General features: G+C 37.5%; 1 protein-coding gene across 1 annotated transcript; it reads left to right on the top strand.

Annotated features, from left to right (window-relative positions):
• The first annotated feature begins 227 nt into the window (after positions 1-227).
• Positions 228-14,673, top strand: pyroxd2 (pyridine nucleotide-disulphide oxidoreductase domain 2). Its single transcript, XM_067421876.1, has 16 exons — positions 228-420; positions 1,218-1,237; positions 1,329-1,422; positions 1,719-1,792; positions 4,575-4,730; positions 4,854-5,007; positions 5,155-5,216; positions 5,554-5,651; positions 5,747-5,888; positions 6,023-6,157; positions 6,600-6,672; positions 9,169-9,325; positions 9,551-9,705; positions 13,652-13,758; positions 13,943-14,063; positions 14,231-14,673. Exons 1-16 carry the CDS (start codon positions 303-305, stop codon positions 14,299-14,301), a joined length of 1,737 nt encoding a protein of 578 aa, XP_067277977.1. The 5' UTR covers positions 228-302; the 3' UTR covers positions 14,302-14,673.
• The last annotated feature ends 12,407 nt before the right edge of the window (positions 14,674-27,080 follow it).

Below are 27,080 nucleotides of genomic sequence, written 5' to 3'. Positions count from 1 at the left end.
TTCTGCTTCCTTTAATTCAAATTCGAATTGTAATTCCATATCCTGTTTTTCAATTTAAATTCAAGAATTGAATTGGAATTTGGGAGTCATTCTCAATTCAATTCTGAATTGTGCACAAGCCTGCCCCTAGCTCTCCCTTGCAGGCCCCTGAGCTTTAGGCCTAGTTGTTGAGATATTATTTATTTTTTTATATGTGGGGGCGGGATGTTCTTTGTAAGGAAAGTAGTACATTGCACTTGGAGTCTCCCCCCTTTAGGAGTTGTGGAGTTTGAGCTTTATGTTGAGGGCTGTCAAGACTCGTCATGTCTGCGGCTGCCAGGGCAGGTCGCGCGCACAGAGGGTTTATTTCAGTGGCACGACGCTGCAGCCACTGCAGCACTGCACTCAAACCTCAATATGACGCGGTTATTATCGGCGCAGGTAGGCTACGGACATTCGCACGGCCTAAAGAAACAATCAAAATGTAGCATTATTAGTTCCACGAAATTTGAGTGCTTAAATAGGCGGGGCTTACTACACATGCCTTATTTCTGGTGTTATATAATATCATGGTTCTAAATAAATATATGTATTTTTGTGAACTCCTTATTGTGTATTTTTTATTTTACATTTCCCAGTGTCACTGTCTAACAATAAATTATTATTCAGCGTGTTATGGAAGTAGCGAATAGACAACTTGGTCAAGTGGGAAGTGTTACTTTTCTCAGCGCGCCTCAGAAAGGGCGCCAATCACAATCGGGCTTGAGCATTTGAGTCGCCGTGAGGATTGTTTTTGTTTAAATAATTTGATAGAAACATGAGGGAATTTGCATTTGTATACCATATGCTAATCTTTGGTATCGATAGTTTTAAACTATTTGGATTTTCTGTTTACACAGTGAGACCAAAAACGTCCAAAGATTTGAATGCACTTGAATAAGGAATTCGCCTTGTCGAGCCTACATGCTCCCCCTGCAGGAATTAAAGTTTATGTGCTTTAAATTAAAACATGCAGTGTTCTACCCTTTAGGCTACTATTCGTATCATTAATAAACATGTTTGTCTCAAACTCCTGCATACTTAACCACAGTCACACTGTTTCATTAATCATCCTGTTTTAGGAGAAAACGCTACATTCATCGGGTGTTAGCCTAACCAGTTATTCAAAAAATAGTAAATGATTGTAGAATTTAGACTTTTGAATAGCCTAACATCTCTTTCTTTTATCATTTTTTTAGGTCACAATGGCCTTATCGCTGTAAGTACACACAAAATGTGTTCTCATAAGCTATACTGTATGGTTGTTGAACAGTTTAATCTCAAGAAACATTCTGCTGTAATTTTCCCAGTCAGCATATCTGCAAAAGGGAGGGCTGAGAACAGCAGTCCTGGAGCGCAGACATGTCCTTGGAGGAGCAGCTGTATCTGAAGAGATTATTCCAGGTGTGAGTTCTGGTTGATCACCCAGACCAAGGTTGCCTGAATCCCTAGACTGGCCAAATATCTGGTTCCCAAAGCACTTTTGTTTCATACGTAATTACAAATTCATCAGATCTCATCCGGTATGTTGTCTAAGCATTTTAGGTTTAGGTTGATGATTGACCCAAAAGAAGTATTACAATTCTGGGTTGGATCACTGTAGTTTGCATGATATATATTTAACCAGGCAAGTTACTAAAGAACAAGTTCTTATTTTCAACAACAGCCTGTGCAAATGGCCTGTGTATTTTTATGTTCAGGGTTCCACTTTTCCAGAGCCTCCTATCTGCTCAGTTTACTGCGTCCACACATTTACCAGGACCTGGAGCTCAAGGTGATGTTCTTTTCAGTGTTACATGCCCCATTCTCTTCTCTCACTTTAGACAGACCTGACAAACCTTGTGAAAAAGAAGTACACTTTAGCATATGCTTTTAAAAAGAGTATTTATTTGGAAAATTATATAGGCCTACTTTAAAAGATTATACTAAAATGGGAACTGAATGTAATGTTGTTTGCAATTATATGAACATTCATTATAGTTTACATTTTATTTATTAAATGCAATTAGCTGAACTTTTTTGATGTTTGACATACTTAAAGGGATAGTTCACCCAAAAATTAAAATTAGCCCATGATTTACTCACTCTCCAATCATCCTGTGTATATGACATTTCTTCTTTCAGACAAATACAATCTGAGTTATATTAAAAATGGCCTGGCTAATCCAATTATTATAATGGCTGTCATGATCACCAGTGTGAGTGTAGTCCATCAGGGGGCACTCCTGCCATATCACCACACACTACATTCCCCACACTCACTGCCTGGTTCCTGATTACATCCACCTGTGTCTCATTTTTCTCATCTATTCTGTCACTCATTGCTAAAGCTTGGAACATACTCTGCAAGAACAAATAAATTAGTTTGTTTTCTCAAGGTGGCAAGAACAAGAACAAAGTTCATTCTGGCCAGTATATTACTTAATACATACTTCAAGAGAAAAGCAGGTGCCGATCATCTGCGTTTCCCTGCATTAACCACGCCCACTTTAAATGTATGACCAATCACACAATAGTTCTTGGACACCCGCAAGAAAAAAGTTCTGCTCAGGCGATGTGTCGAGAACAAGCTGCGAGAACTCCTAAACCAGGGCTGCAAGAACAAAATGACATCATTTTGTTCTTGCGGCCCTGGGAGCGAGACATTTTTTCTCTGTTCTTGTGGAGTATGTTGCAACCTTAAATCTTGTTAGTTGTATCACTGCATTTCAGAGCAGTTTCCCTGGTTTCTTGTCACTTGGTTTTGGATTAAGCTTGGACATACTCTGCAAGAACAAAGAAATTTGTTTTTCTCGAGGTGGCAAAACAAGAACAAAGTTTAATGTTTATTATGTTTAAAAATAAATATATATATTTTTTATCAATTAAATTTTTAATGACGAAGTTGCAATTTAGTACATTTAAACTTTTACCCCTGGTTTCACAGACATGGCTTAAAGGACAACTCTGGTGAAAAATGAACCTAGGGGTAATTAACACATAGTTACTGACTCGTTCTATGGGATGCGTTTTCATGAAATTCGAATGTAAAGAGTTTTACCTCTAAAAACAGATTAGCTTATAATGCTAATATGGGACATAGAATAAGTTAAATTAAATTGCTAGTTAATACCACTAACAAGGCTCAAAGTAGCCTCACACTAACACGGTAGCATAATGAGGGTCCCTACATGCAAACCGAAGCATTGAGAACTTTGTAAGTGTACAAACAGTTAATAAGAAGATACTTTATAAAGAAAGTACATTATGCGTTTACAGACAGGAGCCATCTTGGAAAACAGTCTCGACCAGTCGAGCCACGAACACTGTGCTAAATGATGAACTGGGACTTGTAATCTCATATGGGACGCCTTCTTCCCTTTTAGTTAGTCAACCATATATTTTAATAAACATATATAATTCATGCATTTCCATGTAATTAGATTTCACAAACTTAATTCCTGTCGAACAGCTCACTTCACAGCGTTCGTGGCTCAACTGGTCGAGACTGTTTTCCAAGATGGCTTCTGTCTGTAAACGTGTAATGTACTATCTTTATATTATTTGCAAGTAGTGACCCTCATTATGCTACCGTGTTAGTGTGAGGCTACTTTGAGCCTTGTTAGTGGTATTAACTAGCGATTTAATTTTACTTCATGAAAACGCATCCCTGAGAACGAGCTACTCAGTAACCATGTGTTAATTACCGCAGGTTCATTTTTCACCGGAGTTGTCCTTTAAGCAAGTCCCAGATAAAAAATACATACTTGAGCTGTTTTTAACTAAAAGCAGCTTGCCATATCTTAAAATAATGTCAGTGCCATTGTTTTCTCTCAAGATGCACACCAGTAATGTTTTTTTTTCTTCTTCTTTTTTCTAAGGCACGTTTATAAGAGCTATTTAAATGTCCTAATTTAACTAAGGCCTACTCCTGGCTAGGTCTTAGTCCTGTCTGTTTGAACTGGGCCTACATGTAATATCAAATAACAGACTAGTTCAAATTATACCCAAATTAGTTTTAGCATTTTTGTCAACACATCAAAATAAGTGTACTTAAAGATTGACAAAATATTATTAAAATAAAATAATTTACAAGTAAAACGTGTGACTTAAGAAACATACAATTGTACTTTCTTTAAGTTGCATTTTTTTTTTTAAATATACTTGTGAGATTTAAAGTACACTACAAGTGCACATTCAATACATTGAGCACACTTCTTTTTCACAAGGGAAAGAAACAATGGTTCCACTTTATATGAGATGTATTCAACTACTTTATATGACATGTTCATAACTACTTTGCACGATCAATCATTTGTTACAATGTGCTTATTGTGTACATTTTGTTTTGTTATATTTAAAAAAAAATACCTGCATGTAATTACATAATGCATAATGACACTGTTGAGCCTTCCCTTACATTAACTCACACATACCACAGTTATTTTTATTTTAAAGTTACTATGTAAGTACATAGTTAAAGACGCCTATTATAAAGTGTGACCGAAACAAGTGGCGAATGATTCATTACTTTTTTCTTTTATGCTAAGATGACAGCGGTGTGTCTTTCTGTGCAGAAACACGGCCTGAAGGTGTACATGAGGGACCCCTATTCATTTACCCCCATGCTGGAGGATGGTGTGGAAGGGCGGCCACCACGGTCTTTACTGCTTGGAGCTGACCTGGCAATGACCCAGCAAGAGATTGGCAAATTCTCAGAGAAAGATGCCAAGGTTTTATGTCAACTTAGATTTTTTGCAAAGCACTTTCCATCAAACTGAATATGGAATCTATATGAATTAATATGGATTTTGTATGGATTTAATATAAATATATTTTCTCTGCCCTATCACAAGGCCTTCCCCGATTTTTTAACCTATTTGGAAAGACTGGCATGTGCCATCCACCCTCTTTTAGATGCTCCACCCGTGGACATTCCAGGACTGACTCACAGCTCTTTGAGAAAGAGAATATCTGCCCTGAGGGGTTTGAAACCTTTGGTGAAGTGTGGTAATGATGCTTCATGGTTATATAACAGACAATAAACCAGATTTTCCTCAATTATTCTGCTACTGCTGAAATAAGCCAGAGAGTCTTATAAAACTAGGCCTTATTGAGGGGCATTAAAGTCAAATCCATGTGCTTCTATGTTTAAAGGGTTAAAGTTGGGAAAAAATATACCAGATTTCTATGAACTTGTTACAGCTCCAGTTATGAAGGTGAGTTATATACCGACTTTGTCAGAAAAGCAATACATTACATTTTTTGAATGTATTTGACAGCAAGTATCTTTTTTTGAAAAAATATATGTAGTCTTGGTGAGTAAAATAAACTTTCAAAAGCATTGAAATTCTTAATTATTCCAAACTTTTTATATGTAGTGGGTCTATATTTAAAAGTTTTATCTATACAATACAAAAATACAGATAAAAAATGCATCATTTATTTTTAGCATTGCCTAAGAAATTAATTATTTGTGAGTTTAAGGATGTTTTACGAAATGCACACAGCATTAGGAGCATTCTTTGTTGAAATGTCAGCTTTTGTTGTCTGTAGGTGCTTAATCGCTGGTTTGAATCAGAGCCATTGATAGCCACATTAGCCACTGACTCTGTGATTGGCGCAAACACAAGCCCAAATAATCCTGGAAGTGGGTGAGGATACTTTTTGAAATGTGTTCGAACTGATTCAGAACATCCTGTAATTGACGTTGTGGACACTGTATGATAAACTGTGCTTAAACTTGTAGATATGTCCTGCTGCACCATGTCATGGGTGAGCTGGAGAAGGAGAAAGGTGCCTGGGGTTACGTGGAGGGAGGAATGGGTGGAGTGTCTCAATCAATCGCCCGCTCCGCCCGTTCTCTCGGAGCAGATATTTTTACCAACAGAGTAAGTATTCAGGAAGAAGGTGTAGCACTTTTTTTTAGCCATTGTTCCCGTACTAGGAATCATTCAATGGAATTCATTCAAAGGAACCGGTTGTCCCATGTATATTAATCTGTCGCCTTCCTGGGGGCCTGTAGGATGTTGAACGAGTCCTTATTGGTCAGGATGGGTCTGCCAAGGGTGTTGTGCTGACAGATGGAACTGAAGTCCGTAGCAAAGTGGTTCTGTCCAACGCCACTCCCTACGTCACCTTCAAACAGCTCACCCCACAGGTACAACCCTGATGGTATGTCCCGAGATCATGCCAGTTCTCATTTTTACATGTTTAAAAGCAACTAAGAGAATTGGTTTTACATTAGTGCATTTAGATATGACCTCATGATTATAGAAATTTCTAGGTCATTCCTTCCACAGTTAGTCATCCCATTCTGTCGACTGCTGTTGTAGTCTTGAGCAAGTCACACTATCTGTGTTTACTCAAGGAGTGACCCTATTCTTTAACTGACAGCACTGTCAACATGTGAGTGTGTTAGTTCAGTTTACAGTAAACACAGGCAAAAATTAAGAATCCCAATTGAACCTATTTTTTATTGGTCCAATGTAAAATAATAATAATAACAATAATATTAAATAATGTGGAAAAATTAACAACCGTTTTACTTAAATGTCAATGACAATTCTGAATAATTGATGTCTGTGGTTGTCCTGGTAAAGGATGTCCTGCCAGAGGCATTCATCACAGCCGTAGATCAGATTGACTACACCTCTCCTGTTACCAAGATAAACGGTATGATTACAGATAATTTAACGCTTCATTTCATTGAACTAAATATACATTTTCTCATAAAAAATAAATAAAAAAATAACAGTTTGCAAGGCAGCAAAACAAGTGTGTTGGTCCTGTGTAAACACTCAAGGAAGCTTTGTTGTTATCTTGACACTGAGCAAGCAAGCAAGACAAGAACAAAGGTAATTCATTATGCTATAAAAGCATGAAAGAAGACCAACTGGAATTGATGATGATGTTTAATTTCTTCAGTTTAACCATTTCAAATATGTAACGCAAATAATGCTGCATCTTTTTTTCCGATCATTCTTGGCCTTGATCAGGCTCTTATTCATCCAAATCTGTCTGTGAATGTCCTGTCTATCATGTGACACAAACACGATGCACAGAAAGAGGTACACCAGTATCACCCGAACAGACTTATTCTCGCTTGAATGAACAATAACACACAAGTTGTGTGTCGAGTATTCTCATAAGAGCCGTCTTAAATGGTAAGTTCACCCAAAAATGAAAATTAGCCCATGATTTACTCGCCCTCAAGTCATCCTGGCTCTTCCAAGCATTATAACGGCAGTGGATTATTAAGTTTGGGAAGTCCATAAAAGTGCATCCATCCATCATATAACTGCTCCACACAGCTCCTGGGGATAATACTTTGTCTAAAAAAATATCTATATTTAAAACTGTATAGACTAAAATAACTAACTTCTGGTGGAAAGCCATATGCTTCGATTTACGGGGAAAGAGTAACCTTTGATCCTTGACCCTTGACGCATGCGTAATGACATATATATATATATATATATATATATATATATATATATATATATATATATATATATATATATATATATATATATATATATATATATATATATATATATATATATACTATATACTATATATAAATGTATATACTATACTGTATGTATGTATATATATATATATATATATATATATATATATATATATATATATATATATATATATATATATATATATATGTATATACTGTAAATACTATTGACAAACGCAGAAGTGCAGAAGATAGAGCAAAACAACACAATGGTCATGAATTAGAAGTCTAAAACTAGCATTTTTAAAGAGAAATGGCGGAAGATTTCTATATTTTAGAGAAGAAGGGCTTAAGCTTGTTGCCCAGGCCTGTCCACGAGAGGCGTCAAAGCTTACGATGCTCCTGTACTTCGCGTCAGGGGTTACTCTTTTGCCATAAGTTGAATTGGCTTCCGGTGAAGTGGTGTGGAGCAGTTATATGATGATTAGGGCTGTAACGATACACCAAACCTACGATTCGGTTCGTATCACGATTTTTGACCCACGGTACGATACAAACCTCGATATTGGGGGGAAACAAAACAGTTCAAAAGATATTTTGAGGGGAAAAATATAATCTATCAGTGTGTCTCCGGCATCTGCATGTTGGTTGTGTTGCCGGCCAGTTGGGGAAGCTTCTTGAAACACTTACGGCAAATTGTGTGGGTCTTGTCAACTACACGATTGCCATCCTTGTTCTCCACCGGGTAGCCGAAATGTTGCCATACTGCTGACTTAAAAATTGGACCTGGACAGGAAGGATAATTCTGGGAGTTGGAAGGGGTGTGTCGCGATTCTGCCTTCTCACATCGCGATATAGGTTCGTGGACCTGCATATTGCGATTTCGATTTCATATCGCATATCGTTACAGCCCTAATGATGATAGATGCACTTATGGACTTAATAAACGCTAGGTTTACTTATAATGCTAGGTTTACTTATAATGCTAGGTTTACTTATAATGCTAGGTTTAGCCAGGACTTTTTTAATATAACTCTGATTTTATTCGTCTGAAAGAAGAATTTCTTATGCACCAAGGATGACTTGGGGGTGAGTAAATTATGGGATAATTAACATTTTTGGGAGAACTAACCCTTTTAAATTCGTTAAATAATGCCTTAAATTAACTTAAAAAGCTAGGAAATGAGATGCCTTTAAGTTAAATTAAATTGGAGTGTAACTTATTACATTATTACAAAAAAAAATATTACAAAATAACCCTTTTTTTTTTAAAACAGCATTGACAGCACTGTAATTCGTTAAAAAGTATAGGATTGGTTTCACAGACAGGGCTTAGATCAAGCCTTAGTTTGATTAAAAATCATGCCTTATGATGTGCATCTTGAGACAAAACAATGGCACTGAGCCACTGACGATATATCCATCGTCAAATATGCATTTTAGTCTAGGACTAGCTTATGCCTTGTCTGTGAACCTGAGGATAATGTTTTTTAAAACAAAACAACTCAGGCAAAAATGAGGTCGGTCTAAATTAGTTTCTAAAGGTTGATATGTAGAGCAAATATCTAACCTGAATATTTGAGGAATATAAACAGTGCTGCCTTGCAATAACTGTAATTCATGTGGTTTAATTTTTTATTTTTTTCCCCCTGTAAAGTTGTTGGTTTGGGTTATCTATCTCTGTTTTTGCAAATGAACAGTGGCTGTGGACAAGCTGCCTAATTTCCTGGCTGCTCCGAATAGTGTGGATGGAAAACCAGGGCCACATCATCAATGTTCAATCCACTTGAACTGTGAGAGTGTGGAGGTGCTGGAGAAGGCATACATGGAGGGCCAGCAGGGACGCCCATCCTCCAGGTTGGCAAAACCTGGCACTGCTGCTTATAATGGAACAACTAATATTTGCACATTACACACACATGAAGGCATCAGGATATCTGAATTTGCAAGTCACGAGCAGGGTTTCACAGACAGCACATCTGTTGTTCTGGTTTGGGGTTTATGGTGATGGTTTTCCATCCATTACACCAAACCACATACATTTACATATTTCCTTATTCATCTTCTGGTCTTTTTCTTTAGGCCAATGATGGAAATGACCATTCCCTCAGTGCTAGATCCGACTCTAGCGCCCCCCGGCTGCCATGTGGTGTCTCTCTTCATCCAGTTTACCCCATATTTGCTGGAGGGTCACCGTGCTTGGACCGATGAGGATAGGGAGAGATTTGCTGACATAGGTACCTAGACATAAGGCTTGTGTATAAAAGGTCTCGGGAGTCTTACATTGTTGGGGAAATTTACTTTTAAAAGTAATGTGTTACAATACTGATTTTTAGTCCATGTTCACACAGCAGCAGAATACAGTTGTCAGTTCTTTATTTGTTGAATCCTTAATAGGGTTACGTTCACACTTCCATTATTTACAAAAGTAACAACTGCATTCTGTAACTGAATTCACACCCATACATTTTCAGCACTCACAGCCGCTTTCTTGTAAAACTCATTGTGTGAATGCAGCCGGACTGGACAACTAGTTGTCTGTCATATCACATATCACATGTCATATCACATAGAGCACTGCACTGCACTGTAGAACTATAATAGTTTTTTTGCATTTACAGGACACCTGACATACGTAAAAGTCACATGATCACTATTTAAAGATGGTGCAGTATGTCTGGACAGAAGATGAGACAGAGTTCTATTAAGCTCATATAAGACTAAATAATTATGGGAATACTCGCTCCCACCACGCGCATCGCACGCTGCGCGTAGGGCACCAAGTGCTGAGGGGGGCACCATGAGAATTTTCTCTCAGCAATCCTATCCTGATTCTTTTTCAGTGGCTGTGAGGTGAAAACCACATGTCCCAAGATTCTGAGCTCAAACTTGGCGTCATCAAACTAGGCCTTTTTTTGAATAGGCGCCCTCTACCAGACGGAAAAGTTACATAGTGCAGATTTAAAAATGCTTTTTACTGTCATGATTTGAGTGTTTTAGAAACTTGTTGTCAGACAGATTTAATCATAAGCATGGCGAACAGTTTGGATGAATTGAATGTTTCCCCATCCAAAGAGATAGGAGCTGCACTTGCATGCCCGAGAGGCATTTCAAAGATGGCCGCTAAGAGAAATGACTTGTCTTAAAGGGACTTTGCAATAACCTCCCAGAAACACCTCATACGTGACCTCATAATAGGAAGGATATACATGGGATATACATAAAACTACCAACATCTGTCACCTTGGTTTTTGGAATGACATTGCAAGAGGAAAAATTACAGTTTAGTCACATAACATTGTTTAATGGAAACGCCGTAATTTTGCAATAGATTTTTAATGACATTTAGAAAATATTGCAAAAAGTTTTGCACAAATCTGTAATGGAAGCCAAGCGTCTGTTCTCCACCGGAGGTGTTCCCATCAGTTTTGAGTTCTACGCGCGACTCAAGGGCTTTGCTCTCCACCCAGGTATAAAATGGGTGGATGAAGATTTAATGGATGAACTTGTGGCTCAAGTAAATGCGGTTGTCAATCCACAAAACCGACAGTGTGAACATTGATTGGACATGGGAATATCCCAAATTAAATGTCTTACTTCAGACCTCAGTGAGTTCCAGTCAATCGCACATCAAGTTAACCGGATAATGTTAACCAGATAATGTCGACAATGGCATACTTATTGTGTACTTAATGTAACATATTGTGTTTTTGTGTCAATTATGGCAAAACAGAATAAAAAAAACGTAATTTCGCTTTGAAAACAGCTGATGAATGAAGATAACATCACACAAACTTAATGTCTGATGTCAAAGTTTGTTTTTGCGTTCATATTCATTGGAAGCAGGACGCACAAGTGACGTCAAATGTGGCTGAGATCGTTCACACAGAGAATATCCGACTTTGAGTGGCGTTCCAATTTATTTCCTTGAAGGAGGTGGGAATAATCCAAAATCCGATCTGCCTGGAATAAAGCATTAATTACTTTTATATGGAAAGTTATGCGTTTACATTATATTTATGTTCAGTAATGCATTCAACAACAAAGCCTGTTACAGTTACAATGTTGCTCGTATTACATTTAGTCCATGTTCACACATAAGCAGAATACAGTTGTCAAAACTAAGTACAGTTGAGTCTTTAATACGGTTACTTACGTTCACACTTCAGTTATTTTACGAGAGTCACACGCATGCATTCTACAACAAAATTCACATTTCACACCCGTAAGTTTTCAAGACTCACAAACGCATTGGTTTTCAAGACTCTCTGTCTATTAATTTTTCGTGAAACTGCGCTGGAAATTTTTTTTTTGTTTTAATTTAAGTTCAAGTTCTTTTTTGGAAGTGTTTAATGCAGTAATGCATGAAACAACATAGTCTATATAACTGTCACATAACTGTCACATTCACGTTAGTTTGGACTCATGTTTTGTCATCTCCCGCATCCGTCAATCACTAATCACGTTCAGCTGTGCACTCATCAGTCACCATCATATGTTCAGTTCAGTTTCAGTGTATGGTATTGTCTATGTCGACTGTGCTGCGCTGATGCCTGTCTACCTGTCTTGCCATTCTTTGAGATTAAATCACATTTGGAATTGTATTGGCCTGTCTTCATCTTCCTTCCTGCACACACTCGTGACAATAATGTACGCCTTTATTTTCCTTTAAAAACACATTTAGAATATTACTATACTGAATATTAATCTTCTGAGCACTTCGAATATTTCCTGACCCCTAGAACTATGTATGACAAACAGAAGTTCTCTTAACATTACGAGTTATATTACCTACTGTACAAATCTTTTTATTGTAAGTTGAAAGTCATGTGTTTTGTTGCTTTTGTACTGTCTGTTTCCGCACACGCATGAGTGCGCATGTCTAAGTGGCTACTTTATAAAGAAGAATCATTTTAATTCAGTAGTGTAAACATGTGAAAACAAATTATTTAAACTGAAAATTAAAGTGCATTACTTTACTTGTTACATAAAAAAGTAATAAGATTACTTAAAATGATATTAATGATTGACACAGACAATACACTGATATAATACTACCAATACTACCAAGTATTTTTTTCTTCTATTAAATGCATTTTTTTTTCTTTTTATAAGAATGCATTAATTCAATCAAAAAAACACATTAAACTAAATTAAATGATCCTTCAGAAATATATAATATAAAATATACAATTTATAATATTAAAACAACGTTTGTTGTCTAGATTCTTTTGTGATATTTTGTGCATTTTTAACCTGTTAAGGGTTACTGGCCCACCGCTGGGCCCATTTGCCACTGCATGTTTAAAACAATTCCTATATTTATTCTGATCTAATGTTGACAAACTATCTCAAGATTCATCCTGTGAAAACCGTTTTGAAATCGGACCTTGCGTTACCATGGAAACGGTGCTCTAAATTATTCTAGCGGGGTCATATTTCATAATTATTTAACTACTTCATAATGAAAACCTTTTCTAATCTTGACAAAACTCATATCGTCGGAAAGGTCTGAGTCTCACGGTTCTATATCTACAAACTGTTTTGTGATATTTGGAAAAAAATATATATAATTTTGACACAGGAAATTGCATTAAACAAATCTAAGGAATTTCTATGACACCCGGTGGCTATTTGTGGTACAACACCTAAACAAAATCTCATGGGAACTTCAATTTTTGTGATATCAACTTCAAATTTGGAACAAAAATTATTTAGACATATGGCTTTGATTTGATAGTCAATTTAGAGTACAAATTATTTTGTAACATATATATTTTATATTAAATATCTAGTACAGTATATTTGATTTACAGTAAATTTAAACTTCCATAACTTTTTTATACTTTAATTTTTTTTGAAGGGATTTCACTTGAGCAATACTCTGCTGACTGTCTTCTTTACAAAGATACCAAGTGTATGTCTATATTCCAAAGCATTCCTGAATTGTAACCATTTAAGTTTGGATAGTGAATTTTCATGTATATTTTCAAAAAGGGGGGTGACAGTTAACAGGTTAAGACCGCCCCAACATTCCCACACAACCATTCCCACTCTGATAGGCGGGCATGAAATACTTGCTTTTTAAACACAGTGACACTGTTTGTGCTACCACAGTGATATCACATGTCTTGAAGTAATAAGATCTTTGTTGTAATTGCTTCTTTGTTTCCCGTTTCGCAGCATTTGACTGGGTTGAACGTTACGCACCTGGATTCAAAAAGTCAATAGTGGGCAAAGACATCCTGACCCCTCCTGATCTTGAAAGGATCTTTGGTCTCACTGGAGGGGTATGACTTTTTTATTTTATTTCATTTAATAGACATTGACAATGGACTTTTTGTAAATGTATTGTTAGTAATTTTCACAGTTATACAGAATCTATCAGATAGTTTTGTCTCTAAATCGTAGTTAATTGTTGCACATTTGCTTGTCGTATCATTCCAAACATGTATGTATTTTTTTATGCAACAGAATATATTTCATGGCTCAATGTCCTTGGATCAGCTTTACCTGGCGAGACCTTTGCCCTCCGTCGCAGACTACCACTCACCCGTCAAAGGATTGTACTTATGTGGCAGTGGCAGCCATCCAGGTCTGTTCCTGAATAAATAAAAGCTAAAACAGTGCGTATTGGGTTTAGAAATGTCATCACATCAGTGTGATATCACATTTCATAAAACCAGGTCAGGTAAATGTTGAGCTTGACGTGCATGACCTGCCCTGTGTTCTCCAGCATTTATCTGAGCTCGTCTCATTCAGGTGGAGGTGTTATGGGCGCAGCCGGCTGGAATTCAGCTCTCAGTGTTCTGGCGGATTTCAAGCGACTGTAATCCCGGCCTTCGATGGGAGTATCACTTTCTAATGGGATATTTCAATGAAAAGAGAGATGAAGACAAATATGAAATGATGCTGACATTGTGTGTGATTATTATGTCTTGCGCAGCCTTTGAAACACTCCCAAAATGTATTCCATCTATTTTTTTGTGTGTGAAATTTGAGATAAAATCATGTAGTCAATTAATGAATATAGCTAAATCTGTAGCCTAAGGGTTTTAACCTGAGATGGAACATGTGAATGGGACCACATTGAATGCTCTGAAAACAAGCTGACATTGTTCTTATAATAACTTAAATGATATAATTTTGATAATAGATAATAAACTAATTTGGTGCTATGAAAATAAAGGGTCTTTGAAGCTTTATTGTTTTCCTCTTAATTCTTAATTTTTACAATTCTGCTCTGTGAAGCCAATGATGCAGAACTGCTGACTTCATCTCTAATACATTATACAATTATTTCTTTAATGCATATAGGCTCATTTTTTAATGTACATAAATCACAGCATGCAGGCAAGATTAAGTCTATGTTCGTTATAGCTTGCTAACAAAAGTACAGCTCTTACTATTTCTTCAGTATATACAGTGGTATGTAAACACAGTATGCAAATTTCATCCATGCTTAAAAAATCTGGATGACCTAGTGCTGTACATATTCCAAATGTGCATACTACACAACAATAGAGAACAAGAAGTCTTTTAAAGTGGGATGAAACGTTCAGCCATGATTTTTAACTTTAACAAAAAAACAAAGTTTTATTTTAAAATTGGTATCTGGATTAAAGTTGCAGCGGTCTCTACTTTCATCTATCTATCTATCTATCTATCTATCTATCTATCTATCTATCTATCTATCTATCTATCTATCTATCTATCTATCTATCTATCTATCTATCTATCTATCTATATATATATATATATTTTTTTTTATTATTTATTTATTTATATATATATATCTCAGGGCTTTATATATATATTATTAATATTAATAATTATTAATATTATATTAAGCATGTTCATGTGCTTGTTCTTCAGACAAGCAAATCATTCACTTGTCCGAGTAAAATATTTGCTTGTCTGGAAAAAAGTTTGATTTTTTCTTTAATTGTGTGTGTGTGTGAGTGTGTGTGTGTGTGTGTGTGTGTGTGTGTGTGTGTGTGTGTGTGTGTGTGTGTGTGTGTGTGTGTGTGTGTGTGTTGTAACTATAATTTATTCTGAAGCAATATTCTCACCAGTGTTCAATCAGCTTTGACATATTTAAATCTGCATATTTGCGAATTTTTATTTTTTATTTTTTTTATTGAATCATTTCAAATTTGTGATATTTTTACCTTTTATAAAGGTCATTTCCCCCCTAATCTTATTAAATATAGGCTATGCTTCAGGTTTAATGTTATATTGTTAAATCTGATCAATACATTAAATTAAATTAAGAGACTATAAGGGCTGTTAACAATAAAATTAAATAATTTACACTGAAAAATTACATTAAATAAATAATGTTTTGAGATTTGTAGTTTTGAATAGACACATAAGAAATGTTAGAAAGTATGTTTAAACATGAAACCAAACCTCAAGTAGGTGGCAGCAGGTGGCCGTCTTAATGAGTGAGCCTTTGAGTTGTTCATTCAAACGATTCATTCAAACACTGAATCGGTCAGTAACACACTTGTTGCTGTGAGACGCGATACGGATCTGTGTGTGAACAATTTTCGCTGCTGAAATCGAATAAAAGCACTCAATATTGCATCTAAAATGTAAATGACTTTAAGTGAATGTAAATGTAAGTGAATGTTAATTAATTTTATATTTAATTAATGTCATTAATTAATTAATTAATTAATGTCATTTTAGTGGTGATTGTTTTCAGGAAACAGCTTAAACGCTCTAGAGTTGTAATTTCTCCTCGAAAGGCTGCACGAGCGTCAACAGCGAGACCTTGTTATCGTCAGTTCATCATATATTATTATCCACCACTATCAATCGTCACTTACACTAAATTAATGCACAATCATTCTCGCATTTTGGTGATTTGCTAGTTATTTTTTAATCAGGCTCTTGTCCGTCGGGCAAGTAAAATTCTCTTTCACTTGTCCCTTAAAAAAATCCACTTGTCCCGGACAAGCGGACAAGCGTTAATGTCGAGCCCTGTATCATTATCTATCTATCTATCTATCTATCTATCTATCTATCTATCTATCTATCTATCTATCTATCTATCTATCTATCTATCTATCTATCTATCTATCTATCTATCTATCTATCTATCTATCTATCTATCTATCTATCTATCTGTCTGTCTGTCTGTCTGTCTGTCTGTCTGTCTGTCTGTCTGTCTGTCTGTCTGTCTGTCTGTCTGTCTGTCTGTCTGTCTGTCTGTCTGTCTGTCTGTCTGTCTGTCTATCTATCTATCTATCTATCTATCTATCTATCTATCTATCTAATATATAACGGCTTCTTGAACTAGAAAACATATATGCCTAGGGCTGGATTTTGTCCATTGGGAATTGATTGAATGGTTCTGGTTTGCTATTGGTCGATCTTATGTGAGTGACAGGTTGTCCCAACCACATCCCAGTAAACATGTCATCACAGAAGAGATGTTGCTACAGGAAGGGTAAATTATTTAAAGATTATGAGGGCACATACACTCACCAAAAGGATTCGGAACACCTGTTCAATTTCTCATTAATGAAATTATCTAATCAACCAATCACATGGCAGTTGCTTCAATGCATTTAGGGGTGTGGTCCTGGTCAAGAATATCTCCTGAACTCCAAACTGAATGTCAGAATGGGACAGAAAGGTGATTTAAGCAATTTTGAGCGTGGCAACGTTGTTGGTGCCAGACGGGCCAGACTGAGTATTTCACAATCTGCTCAGTTACTGGGATTTACATGCACAACCATTTCTAGGGTTTACAAAGAATGGTGTGAAAAGGTAAAAACATCCAGTATGTCCTGTGGGCCAAAATGCCTTGTTGATGCCAGAGGTCAGAGGAGAATGGGCCGACTGATTCAAGCTGATAGAAGAGCAATTTTGACTGAAAAAAAAAACACTTGGTATGCAGCAAAGCATTTGTGAAGCCAAAACACACACAACCTTGAGGCGGATGGGCTACAACAGCAGAAGACCCCACCGGGTACTACTCATCTCCACTACAAATTTGAAAAAGAGGCTACAATTTGCACAAACTCATCAACATTGGACAGTTGAAGACCGTTGAAGAAAAATGTTGCCTGGTCTGATGAGTCTCGATTTCTGTTGAGACACTCAGATGGTAGAGTCAGAATTTGGCGTAAACAGAATGAGAACATCGATCCATCATGCCTTGTTACCACTGTGCAGGCTGGTGGTGGTGGTGTAATGGTGTGGGGGATGTTTTCTTGGCACACTTTAGGCCCCATAGTGCCATTTGGGCATCGTTTAAATGCCACAGCCTACCTGAGCATTGTTTCTGAACATGTCCATCCCTTTATGACCACCATGTACCAATCCTCTGATGGCTACTTCCAGCTAGATAATGCACCATGTCACAAAGCTCAAATCAAAATTTGTATTGGTTTCTTGAACATGATAATAAGTTCACTGTATTAAAATGGCCCCCACAATCACCAGATCTCAACCCAATAGAGCATCTTTGGGATGTGGTGGATCGTGAGCTTCAGTTGAATCTCCATCAACTGCAAGATGCTATCCTATCAATATGGGCCAACATTTCTAAAGAATGCTTTCAGCACCTTGTTGAATCAATGCCACGTAGAATTAAGACAGTTCTGAAGGCGAAAGGGGGTCAAACACAGTATTAGTATGGTGTTCCTAATAACCCTTTAGGTGAGTGTATCATATAATATCTATATTATAGAGATATAGATCATCTATAATAAAAACAGCAATATTCCATAAAAATATTCCATTTTGATTTCATAATTTCCTCACAGTCATTACTTTAAGAAGCAGCTTATAATGAAAATATCTAGACAGAATTCTGAAACTGAGGAGCAGCTTTATGCCGTAGTATTAATACTATTTACAATTTATTGTATTTGTACTCATTCATTTATGCAACACTGCCACTTCAGACAACAGCTGCGTCCGAAAACCTAGGCAGCTGACTTGTTGCCTCGCTGCCATGGCTTGTAAGGCAGCGTTTTATGCATAAAGGCACCTCACGAAACTGATTTCGGGCCGACTTCTAAGGAAGAGTAACAGTTTAATAATCTACAGCAAAATAGAGTGAGCTTGGATGAGAACTAACATTTTTTTTAATTACTACATTAGTAATTTCTTGCTAAAAATGACATCAGCAGAAGTGCAAAATATTGGTAAAAAACATACTTTTACATACACACGGACCAGCAAACGTAACTTTCAGACGCCATCTTTCCCCCCAGCTCAACTTTCACTGAATGGAACGCACAGGATTGTGGGATATCCCCAGCCAACATTGATATGTGGGGCCCATATGGGTTAAACCTGGGCAGCATGGGTTCTATGTGGGCATGGGCTACAAATGGGCAATTTATGTGGGGCCCATGTGTTTTTCACAATGTGGGTCCCATATGGGTTTGAACATATGGGACCTTCATGGGTTCTATGTGGGCATGGGCGGCAAATGGGCAATTTATGTGGGTCCCATATGTGTTTCATAATGTGGGTCCCATATGGGTTTGAACATATGGGACCTTCATGGGTTCTATGTGGGCATGGGCGGCAAATGGGCAATTTATGTGGGTCCCATATGTGTTTCATAATGTGGGTCCCATATGGGTTTGAACATATGGGACCTTCATGGGTTCTATGTGGTCATGGGCGGCAAATGGGCAATTTATGTGGGTCCTATGTGTGTTTCATAATGTGGGACCCATATGGGTTTGAACATATGGGACCTTTATGGGTTCTATTTGGGCATGGGCTGCAGATGGGCAATTTATGTGGGTCCCATGTGTGTTCCATAATGTGGGACCCATATGGGTTTGAACATATGGGACCTTCATGGGTTCTATGTGGGCATTGGCTGCAGATGGGCAATTTATGTGGGTCCCATGTGTGTTCCATAATGTGGGACCCATATGGGTTTGAACATATGGGACCTTCATGGGTTCTATGTGGGCATTGGCTGCAGATGGGCAATTTATGTGGGTCCCATGTGTGTTTCATAATGTGGGACCCATATGGGTTTGAACATATGGGACCTTCATGGGTTCTATTTGGGCATGGGCTGCAGATGGGCAATTTATGTGGGTCCCATGTGTGTTCCATAATGTGGGACCCATATGGGTTTGAACATATGGGACCTTCATGGGTTCTATGTGGGCATGGGCGGCAAATGGGAAATGTATGTGGGGCCCATGTGTGTTTCATAATGTGGGACCCATATGGGTTTGAACATATGGGACCTTCATGGGTTCTATGTGGGCATGGGCGGCAAATGGGCAATTTATGTGGGGCCCATGTGTGTTTCATAATGTGGGTCCCATATGGGTTTGAACATATGGGACCTTCATGGGTTCTATGTGGGCATTGGCTGCAAATGGGCAATTTATGTGGGGCCCATGTGTGTTTCATAATGTGAATCCGTATGAGATTGTATGCAGCATGCAGGCCTTTTATCAATTATTTTAAATAAAAACAGTAATTGAATTCTAATACAAGCAACCCACCAACCTCCCTCCCCAAATAGTTTTTTTGTTTTATTTTTTTATTTATTTTCCATTTTCTTTGTTTTTTTTCCATATATTATTACAATGTCAAAATCTAGTGCTAAATCAGGATTTGTATAAAAGTGTTCAAAATTTGTATTGGAATGTTTTTGTTTCTGTGCCAATTAAAAAAAATAAAGAGAATGTATAAAATAAAATAAAAAGTTTTTTTAAACATTTAAAATATTTTAAATTAACATTTGTGAATTATCAATATTAAAATGTTACCCTGCCTATGCAAAAATGCATTTTTCTTTTGCTTTACCAGGGACAACGCCCTTTTTTCAAACTCTATCGGTCTCACGGCCATGGGACCTATACTGTACACTCTCGTTCTGACAACTCCGCTTGACAAAGTAGTCCTGTATCACAATTTTAGTTAGATTTTTTTCCCACATAATATTATATCGTATAATATCATATGTCATTGATCTCGGCTGAAAGTATGCGTACATTTTAATTTATAACTGTAACGATTTTAAATATTCGAACAAAAAGAATTCCCGCGCTGGCGCGTGGATACAATCTCTTCTAAGCGCAGTGGTGCGGCAGCCTGGAGGAGTTTCAGTCTTCAGCAGCAGAAGTCGAGACAGATCGGAAAAGCAGGTAATATGCCTTTATTTTTTTGAAATTGTTGAATTATCCACGGTTTCAAGTATTGAGAACACTGTTTTGAACGTTTAAATTACCTTTACAATGATATAGCCTTTAATATTATGATGTTATATTGTTTTTTGGCCGCGTAAGTAATCGCTAAAAATGTATAACTGTTAAAGGCTTAAACGTTTGTTGACGGTAAGGTGTAGTTTTGTTCTTGCCAGCCTTTAAAGTAAGATATTATTGTTCATTTATGCTCCACGTAACGTTACACATTTTGTGACCAACGTTAGCCGCTATTTTTACCTGAGTGGAAACTGGATTTCCTCACAATTTTAGTAATAACCGCGTTTGAATGGTAAAATACTTAGTTTATAAAGGGATAATCCACTGTTTTTTCATACTAAACTGTTATTCCCTTAACTAAGACAGTTAATACAGTGCATGCACTTAATCGCTCAAAAACTCTCTCTCTCACACACACACGTTTGTTTTTGTGAAAAGTGGGGACATGGCCAATGTCCTCATATTTCACCCTCTCCTGTGTGAAATACCCATGTCATTATACACATTTGTGTCCTCATATTTCACAAAAACAAACACACTCACACACACTGACACACACTCACTCTCACTCACACACACACACACACACACACACACACACACACACACAAACTCACTTAAAAACACACACACTCACAAACTCACTCTCACACACACACACACACACACACTCTCACTCAGACTCACACACACTAGAGGATGACACGGGAGTGGATTTTCACTCCTGTCCCATCCCACTCCCAGACCAAAGTTTAAAAAAAAATCCTATCCTGCTCCTGGTAAATTGACTCCCGCTCCAGTAACGCTCCCATATATTTTTTTCTTCAATTAGTGTTTAGTTAATACATAGAATTTGCAAATACATAGCAAATAAAAGAGTACATCGTTCACAACATGTCTACAATATGTAAATGAAAGGTTAAGATTTTTCTCTTTTTTATATATTTGGGTTTTATGTTTATATAAAAAAAAAAATGTTTAGAAGTCCACGACCCCATCTTAAACAGGGGTGTCAATAATTTTAGAGGGCACTGTATGTACACCTCACAAGGACACAGTACAAGGTAAAAGTATGTAACTGGACATTTCAGATGATTATATGTGTAAGCTTTTGTTTTATAGGTGGTCTGAAGAAGAATGCGATGACCAAGACTGCGAACGAGAAAGACATAGAAAAGGCACTCTCAAAATGGTCCACGGGGGCTAGAGGCAGGGGCGGAACGAGAGCAAGCAGGTCACAGCAGTCTTCAGGACTGTGATCAGTTTTGTGTCCATCCATTAAAATTCTTGAGACCAAACATTGTAATACTGTATTGTAAGTTAAACTGTTTTGTCGTTGAGGGATAGTTCACCCAAAAATGAAAATTTGACATTTATCTGCTTACCCAAGGTGTAGGTGTGTTTGCTTCTTCAGTAGAACACAAATTAAGATTTTTAACTCCAACTGTTGGTGTGTGTCAGTCATATAAATATGTCAACAGGGTCTAATTCTATTAAATAAATAAAAAACATGCACAGACAACTTTAAATTAAAACTCATTGATGTCTTAAGACACGAATCGATCGGTTTGTGCGATAAACCGAACAGTATTTATTTATATAATTTTTTACCTAAAATACAACACCATGCCCAACAGCCCTGAAATTAAGGTCAATGTATATAATCTAGTCTAGAGACATCACTTCCTGTGTGTGAGGTCTCTACATGATCTGGCGTAGTTTACACAAACACCAGAAGTGAGTGACATATAAGGGCTGTTGGGCATGGTGTTGTATTTGAGGTTAAAAAACGATATAAATACTGTTAGGTTTATCGCACAAACCGATCGTTTTGTGTCTTAAGACATCAATGTGGTTTAATTTGAAGTTGTCTGCATGTTTTTTATTTATTTAAAGGGTTAGTTCACTCAAAAATGAAATGTCTGTCATTAACTCCTCACCCTAATGTCGTTCCACACCCGTAAGACCTCCGCTCATCTTCACACACAGTTTAAGATATTTTATATTTAGTCCGAGAGCGTATGCAAGTGTATGCACACTATACTGTCCATTTCCAGAACGGGAATAAAAACATCATCACAGTAGTCCATATGAGACATCAGTGGGTTAATTAGAGTCTCCTGAAGCAACGGAAATATATTTGGGTCCAAAAATAACAAAAACTATGACTTTATTCAGCATTGGCTTCTCTTCCGCGTTTGTTTTTAAAGCTCAAATGAAGATTCAAAAGGTCATGAATCAGCGGATTGACTCATGATTTGGATCGCGTGTCAAACTGCTGAAATCACGTGACATTGGCGATCCGAATCATGAGTCAATCCGCTGATTCATGACCTTTTGAATCTTTATTTGAGCTTTAAAACAAACGCGGAAGAGAAGACAATGCTGAATAAAGTCATAGTTTTTGTTATTTTTGGACCCAAATATATTTCCGATGCTTCAAGAGATTCTGATTAACCCACTGATGTCTCATATGGACTACTGTGATGATGTTTTTATTCCCTTTCTGGACATGGACAGTATAGTGTGCATACACTTGCATACGCTCTCGGACTAAATATAAAATATCTTAAACTGTGTGTGAAGATGAACGGAGGTCTTACGGGTGTGGAACGACATTAGGGTGAGTCATTAATGGACAACTCCTGTGAGAAATGCCCCTAGGTGTAATTACAGAGGGTTACCGAGTAGATCGTTCTCTGGGATGCGTTTCAGCATTCAGAACTTTGTAAGAGTACAAACAGATTAAAGCCGCACTTGGTAACTTTTGCTCTCGGGGTCCCCCTACAGTTGGGAAAAAATAATGTCCTCAACGACTGTCGTAAGAGCGGTCATCCTACAACAGGGGATGCCATCGCGCGTGCATTTGTTGACATGACAACCCTGATAGCCCTGAACTAGTGATGCACGGGTCGTCTCATAACCTGTGGACCCCGGGTGCGGGGCGGGTTGTAAAAATATATACAGTGGTGCGGGGCGGGCCAAATAATTTCATAAAAAACATTGTGAAATGTAATAACATAGATATTTTTATTTTTTTATTTTCTCTGTTGTGTTCAGGGTTTTCTTCCAGAAACAACGGACCATATGAGATTCCAAGTAACAGTTCATCACTTAGCAGAGCGCTCGTGGCTCGACTGGTCGAGATTGTTTTCCAAGATGGTGCCTGTCCGTGAACGCGTAATGCATTGTGTTTATAAAGTATCTTCTTATTAAATTGTTTGTACTCTTACAAAGTTCTCAATGCTTCGGTTTGCATGTAGGGACCCTCATTATGCTACTGTGTTAGTGTGAGGCTATTTTTAGCCTTGTTAGTGGTATTAACTAGCGGTTTAATTTCACTACTCTGTGCCCCATAGACTAGTGTTATAAGCTAATCTGTTTTTAGAGATAAACTCTTTACATTCGATTTCCATGAAAACGCATCCCAGAGAACGATCTACTCTGTAACCATCTGTTAATTACCCCTAGGTTCATTTCTCACCGGAGTTGTCCTTTAACAGGGTATCCGCGGGGTCTTGAAAAGTCTTAAAAGGTGATAAATCAATTTTGGGAAAATTAAGACCCTTATAAAGTATTAAAAAGTCTTATCACAGCTTTATAAAGTCTTAAATTTTGAAAGTATTTTGTTCAAGCTTTGTCAAAAGAGTTTGACTCCAAAAAGTATTTATGAATATATTTATTTTCATCCTCATAAGTATTGAAAAACAACGGGGCTCTCAATCTGAAATCGTTTCGGAGTGCGCGCGCCAGGGACGGACATTAGCACCGCCACCTGCCAAATGCGGCTGATTTTGAGTTGTGGCGGGTAAACTCGCTTCACCTACCGAGCTGTTTCACCTCTTTGTAAACTTTGTTCAATGCATGCGAGTGCTGCCGTATGTGCGCATATGACCAGTTGTTTTCTCCGTCATCACTCGCGTGAAGACGCGCTGTGAGACTCGCGCGCTCTGTGAGAAGATCTGACGCTGTGCATCATCCGAGAGCGCGCGCGAGTCTCACAGCGCGCAAATATTAAGTTCTCTTTCAAGTCTTGCGCTTAAACGGACAAATTCACACAAGAAGAATGTCAACATGTCCATCTTGATGAGTATCCTAGCAGACATCGTCTGAATATGCCTGTGAACTGTATAGTGTGCACAGTCGAGAAAGACGAGCATATCCCTGCATCAGGTCTTAAAGGCACAGTAGCCTTTACTGCTGCCTGAGTGATGTCCTTATATTTAGTTTGACATTAAACAATGCTCTTGAGTGAATAGCTTTTGTAAGTTTAATAAGGATTAATCTTTCATTTAAACAGTTAAATATGCAGTTATTTTACATTTGATTACTTTATTCAATTCTTTCTGCAGGCCAGTAGGCATGAACATTATTTTTTAATTTACACATGAGTGAGGTCGAGTTAAACATTTTAGTTTGAATTTATTTAAATTTTTTTCAGTTTTCGGCTTTGGTTTCTTCTTTTTTGGTTTCAGCCAAGAATTTTGATTACGGTGCATCCCTACTGACAATGTTCTGCTCAGTGTGTCGTCAACACGCTTCAAAGATGCCAGAATGAATAGTTTAATTGTTGGGACTAAAAACCATAAAACTGGAAGCCATAAAAGACCACAAATCATTGTGAAAATGTCAGTATTTCATTGAGACTTGAGATTAAATAAACTGCTTAAGTATTGTAGAGCTTGTAGTATTAATTTTCACATGCAATTACACATTGTCAGTTAAAAACAAAAAAGTGGCTGGTAAAAACATTGAGTGGTAGACTTTGAAAAAAGTTAATTTCCATCCCTGGCGAGCACTGTCTACGGGTGACGTCATGTATTTTGCGAAATGCGCAGTTAGGGGATGTGTCGTCCTCCTTACGTTGCGAAACAGATATGCAATATAAACGATACAAAACTGGCCTACGATAGAGATTTTAAGTCGACATTCGACTACAACTGTTTATTAAAGGTTTGTTGCCGATTAGAACTTGGTGCGATGAGGTCTTAAAATATTTTGAGAAAGTCTTAAAAAGGTCTTGAAATTAACTTCAGGATTCCTGCATATACCCTGTGTAATGACATCAATTTCATTTTTGCGTGAACTAACCCTTTAATAGAATTAGACCCTGTTGACATATTTATATGACTGACACACACCAACAGTTGGAGTTAAAAATCTTCATTTGTGTTCTACTGAAGAAGCAAACACACCTACACCTTGGATGGCCTGGGGGTAAGCAGATAAATGTCAAATTTTCATTTTTGGGTGAACTATTCCTTTAAGTGTTTCTTTTTTTAAAAGATTGTTCACCCAAAGTATTAAAATCTTTTCTCTCTCTTCTGTTGATTTAAACCAGTGGTGTCAAACTCAACTTGATATTTATCTGTTCCATAACTTTGGTTATGTAAAACGAGCTGTTGTGAGAGAATCACCCTGTTTTAAAATAAACTGGTAATGTTGGTGTTTGACACTTTACAAAAACTTTTATTGAAAAGTATATGAATTATAATGAAATAAAATGAATATGAATTAAAATAAAGAACTTGATATACTGAACTTTTACATGTATTTCTTTTTTTTATTAATTTTTGTAGATGAGTGACCAGTTTAATAGTCAAGCAGATGAATATTGTGCGCCAATGTATGATTATGAATGTTGCCTATTTAGGCCCCACTTAGATTCTATGTGACATTTATATGGGTTAATTTGTCCGCGGGTTCTATGTGGACCCTGTATGAATTAGCCCATATAAATGTCATAAGTGAGACCAATATGGGTCTTATATGTGTTGCTCATTTGGGCCCCACATTAGCCCCAGTCAGGCCCCATATGGGATTCATATGGGATAATTTAGATGGGGCCCACATGGAACCCATGGACAAACCCATGTATGCCCCATGTTTACTGCCCATATGGGGCCCACATTAGCCCCAGTCAGGCCCCACATGGGATAATTTAGATGGGGCCCACATGGAACCCATGTTTACTGCCCATATGGGGCCCACATTAGCCCCAGTCAGGACCCATATGGGATTCATATGGGATAATTTAGATGGGGCCCACATGGAACCCATGGACAAACCCATGTATGCCCCATGTTTACTGCCCATATGGGGCCCACATTAGCCCCAGTCAGGCCCCACATGGGATAATTTAGATGGGGCCCACATGGAACCCATGTTTACTGCCCATATGGGGCCCACATTAGCCCCAGCCAGGACCCATATGGGATAATTTAGATGGGGCCCACATGGAACCCATGGACAAACCCATGTATGCCCCATGTTTACTGCCCATATGGGGCCCACATTAGCCCCAGTCAGGCCCCACATGGGATAATTTAGATGGGGCCCACATGGAACCCATGTTTACTGCCCATATGGGGCCCACATTAGCCCCAGTCAGGACCCATATGGGATTC

This window comes from Pseudorasbora parva, chromosome 17 (genome assembly GCF_024679245.1).
Source record: "Pseudorasbora parva isolate DD20220531a chromosome 17, ASM2467924v1, whole genome shotgun sequence".
NCBI lineage: Eukaryota > Metazoa > Chordata > Actinopteri > Cypriniformes > Gobionidae > Pseudorasbora > Pseudorasbora parva.
This window is presented reverse-complemented; position numbering and strand designations above follow the sequence as displayed.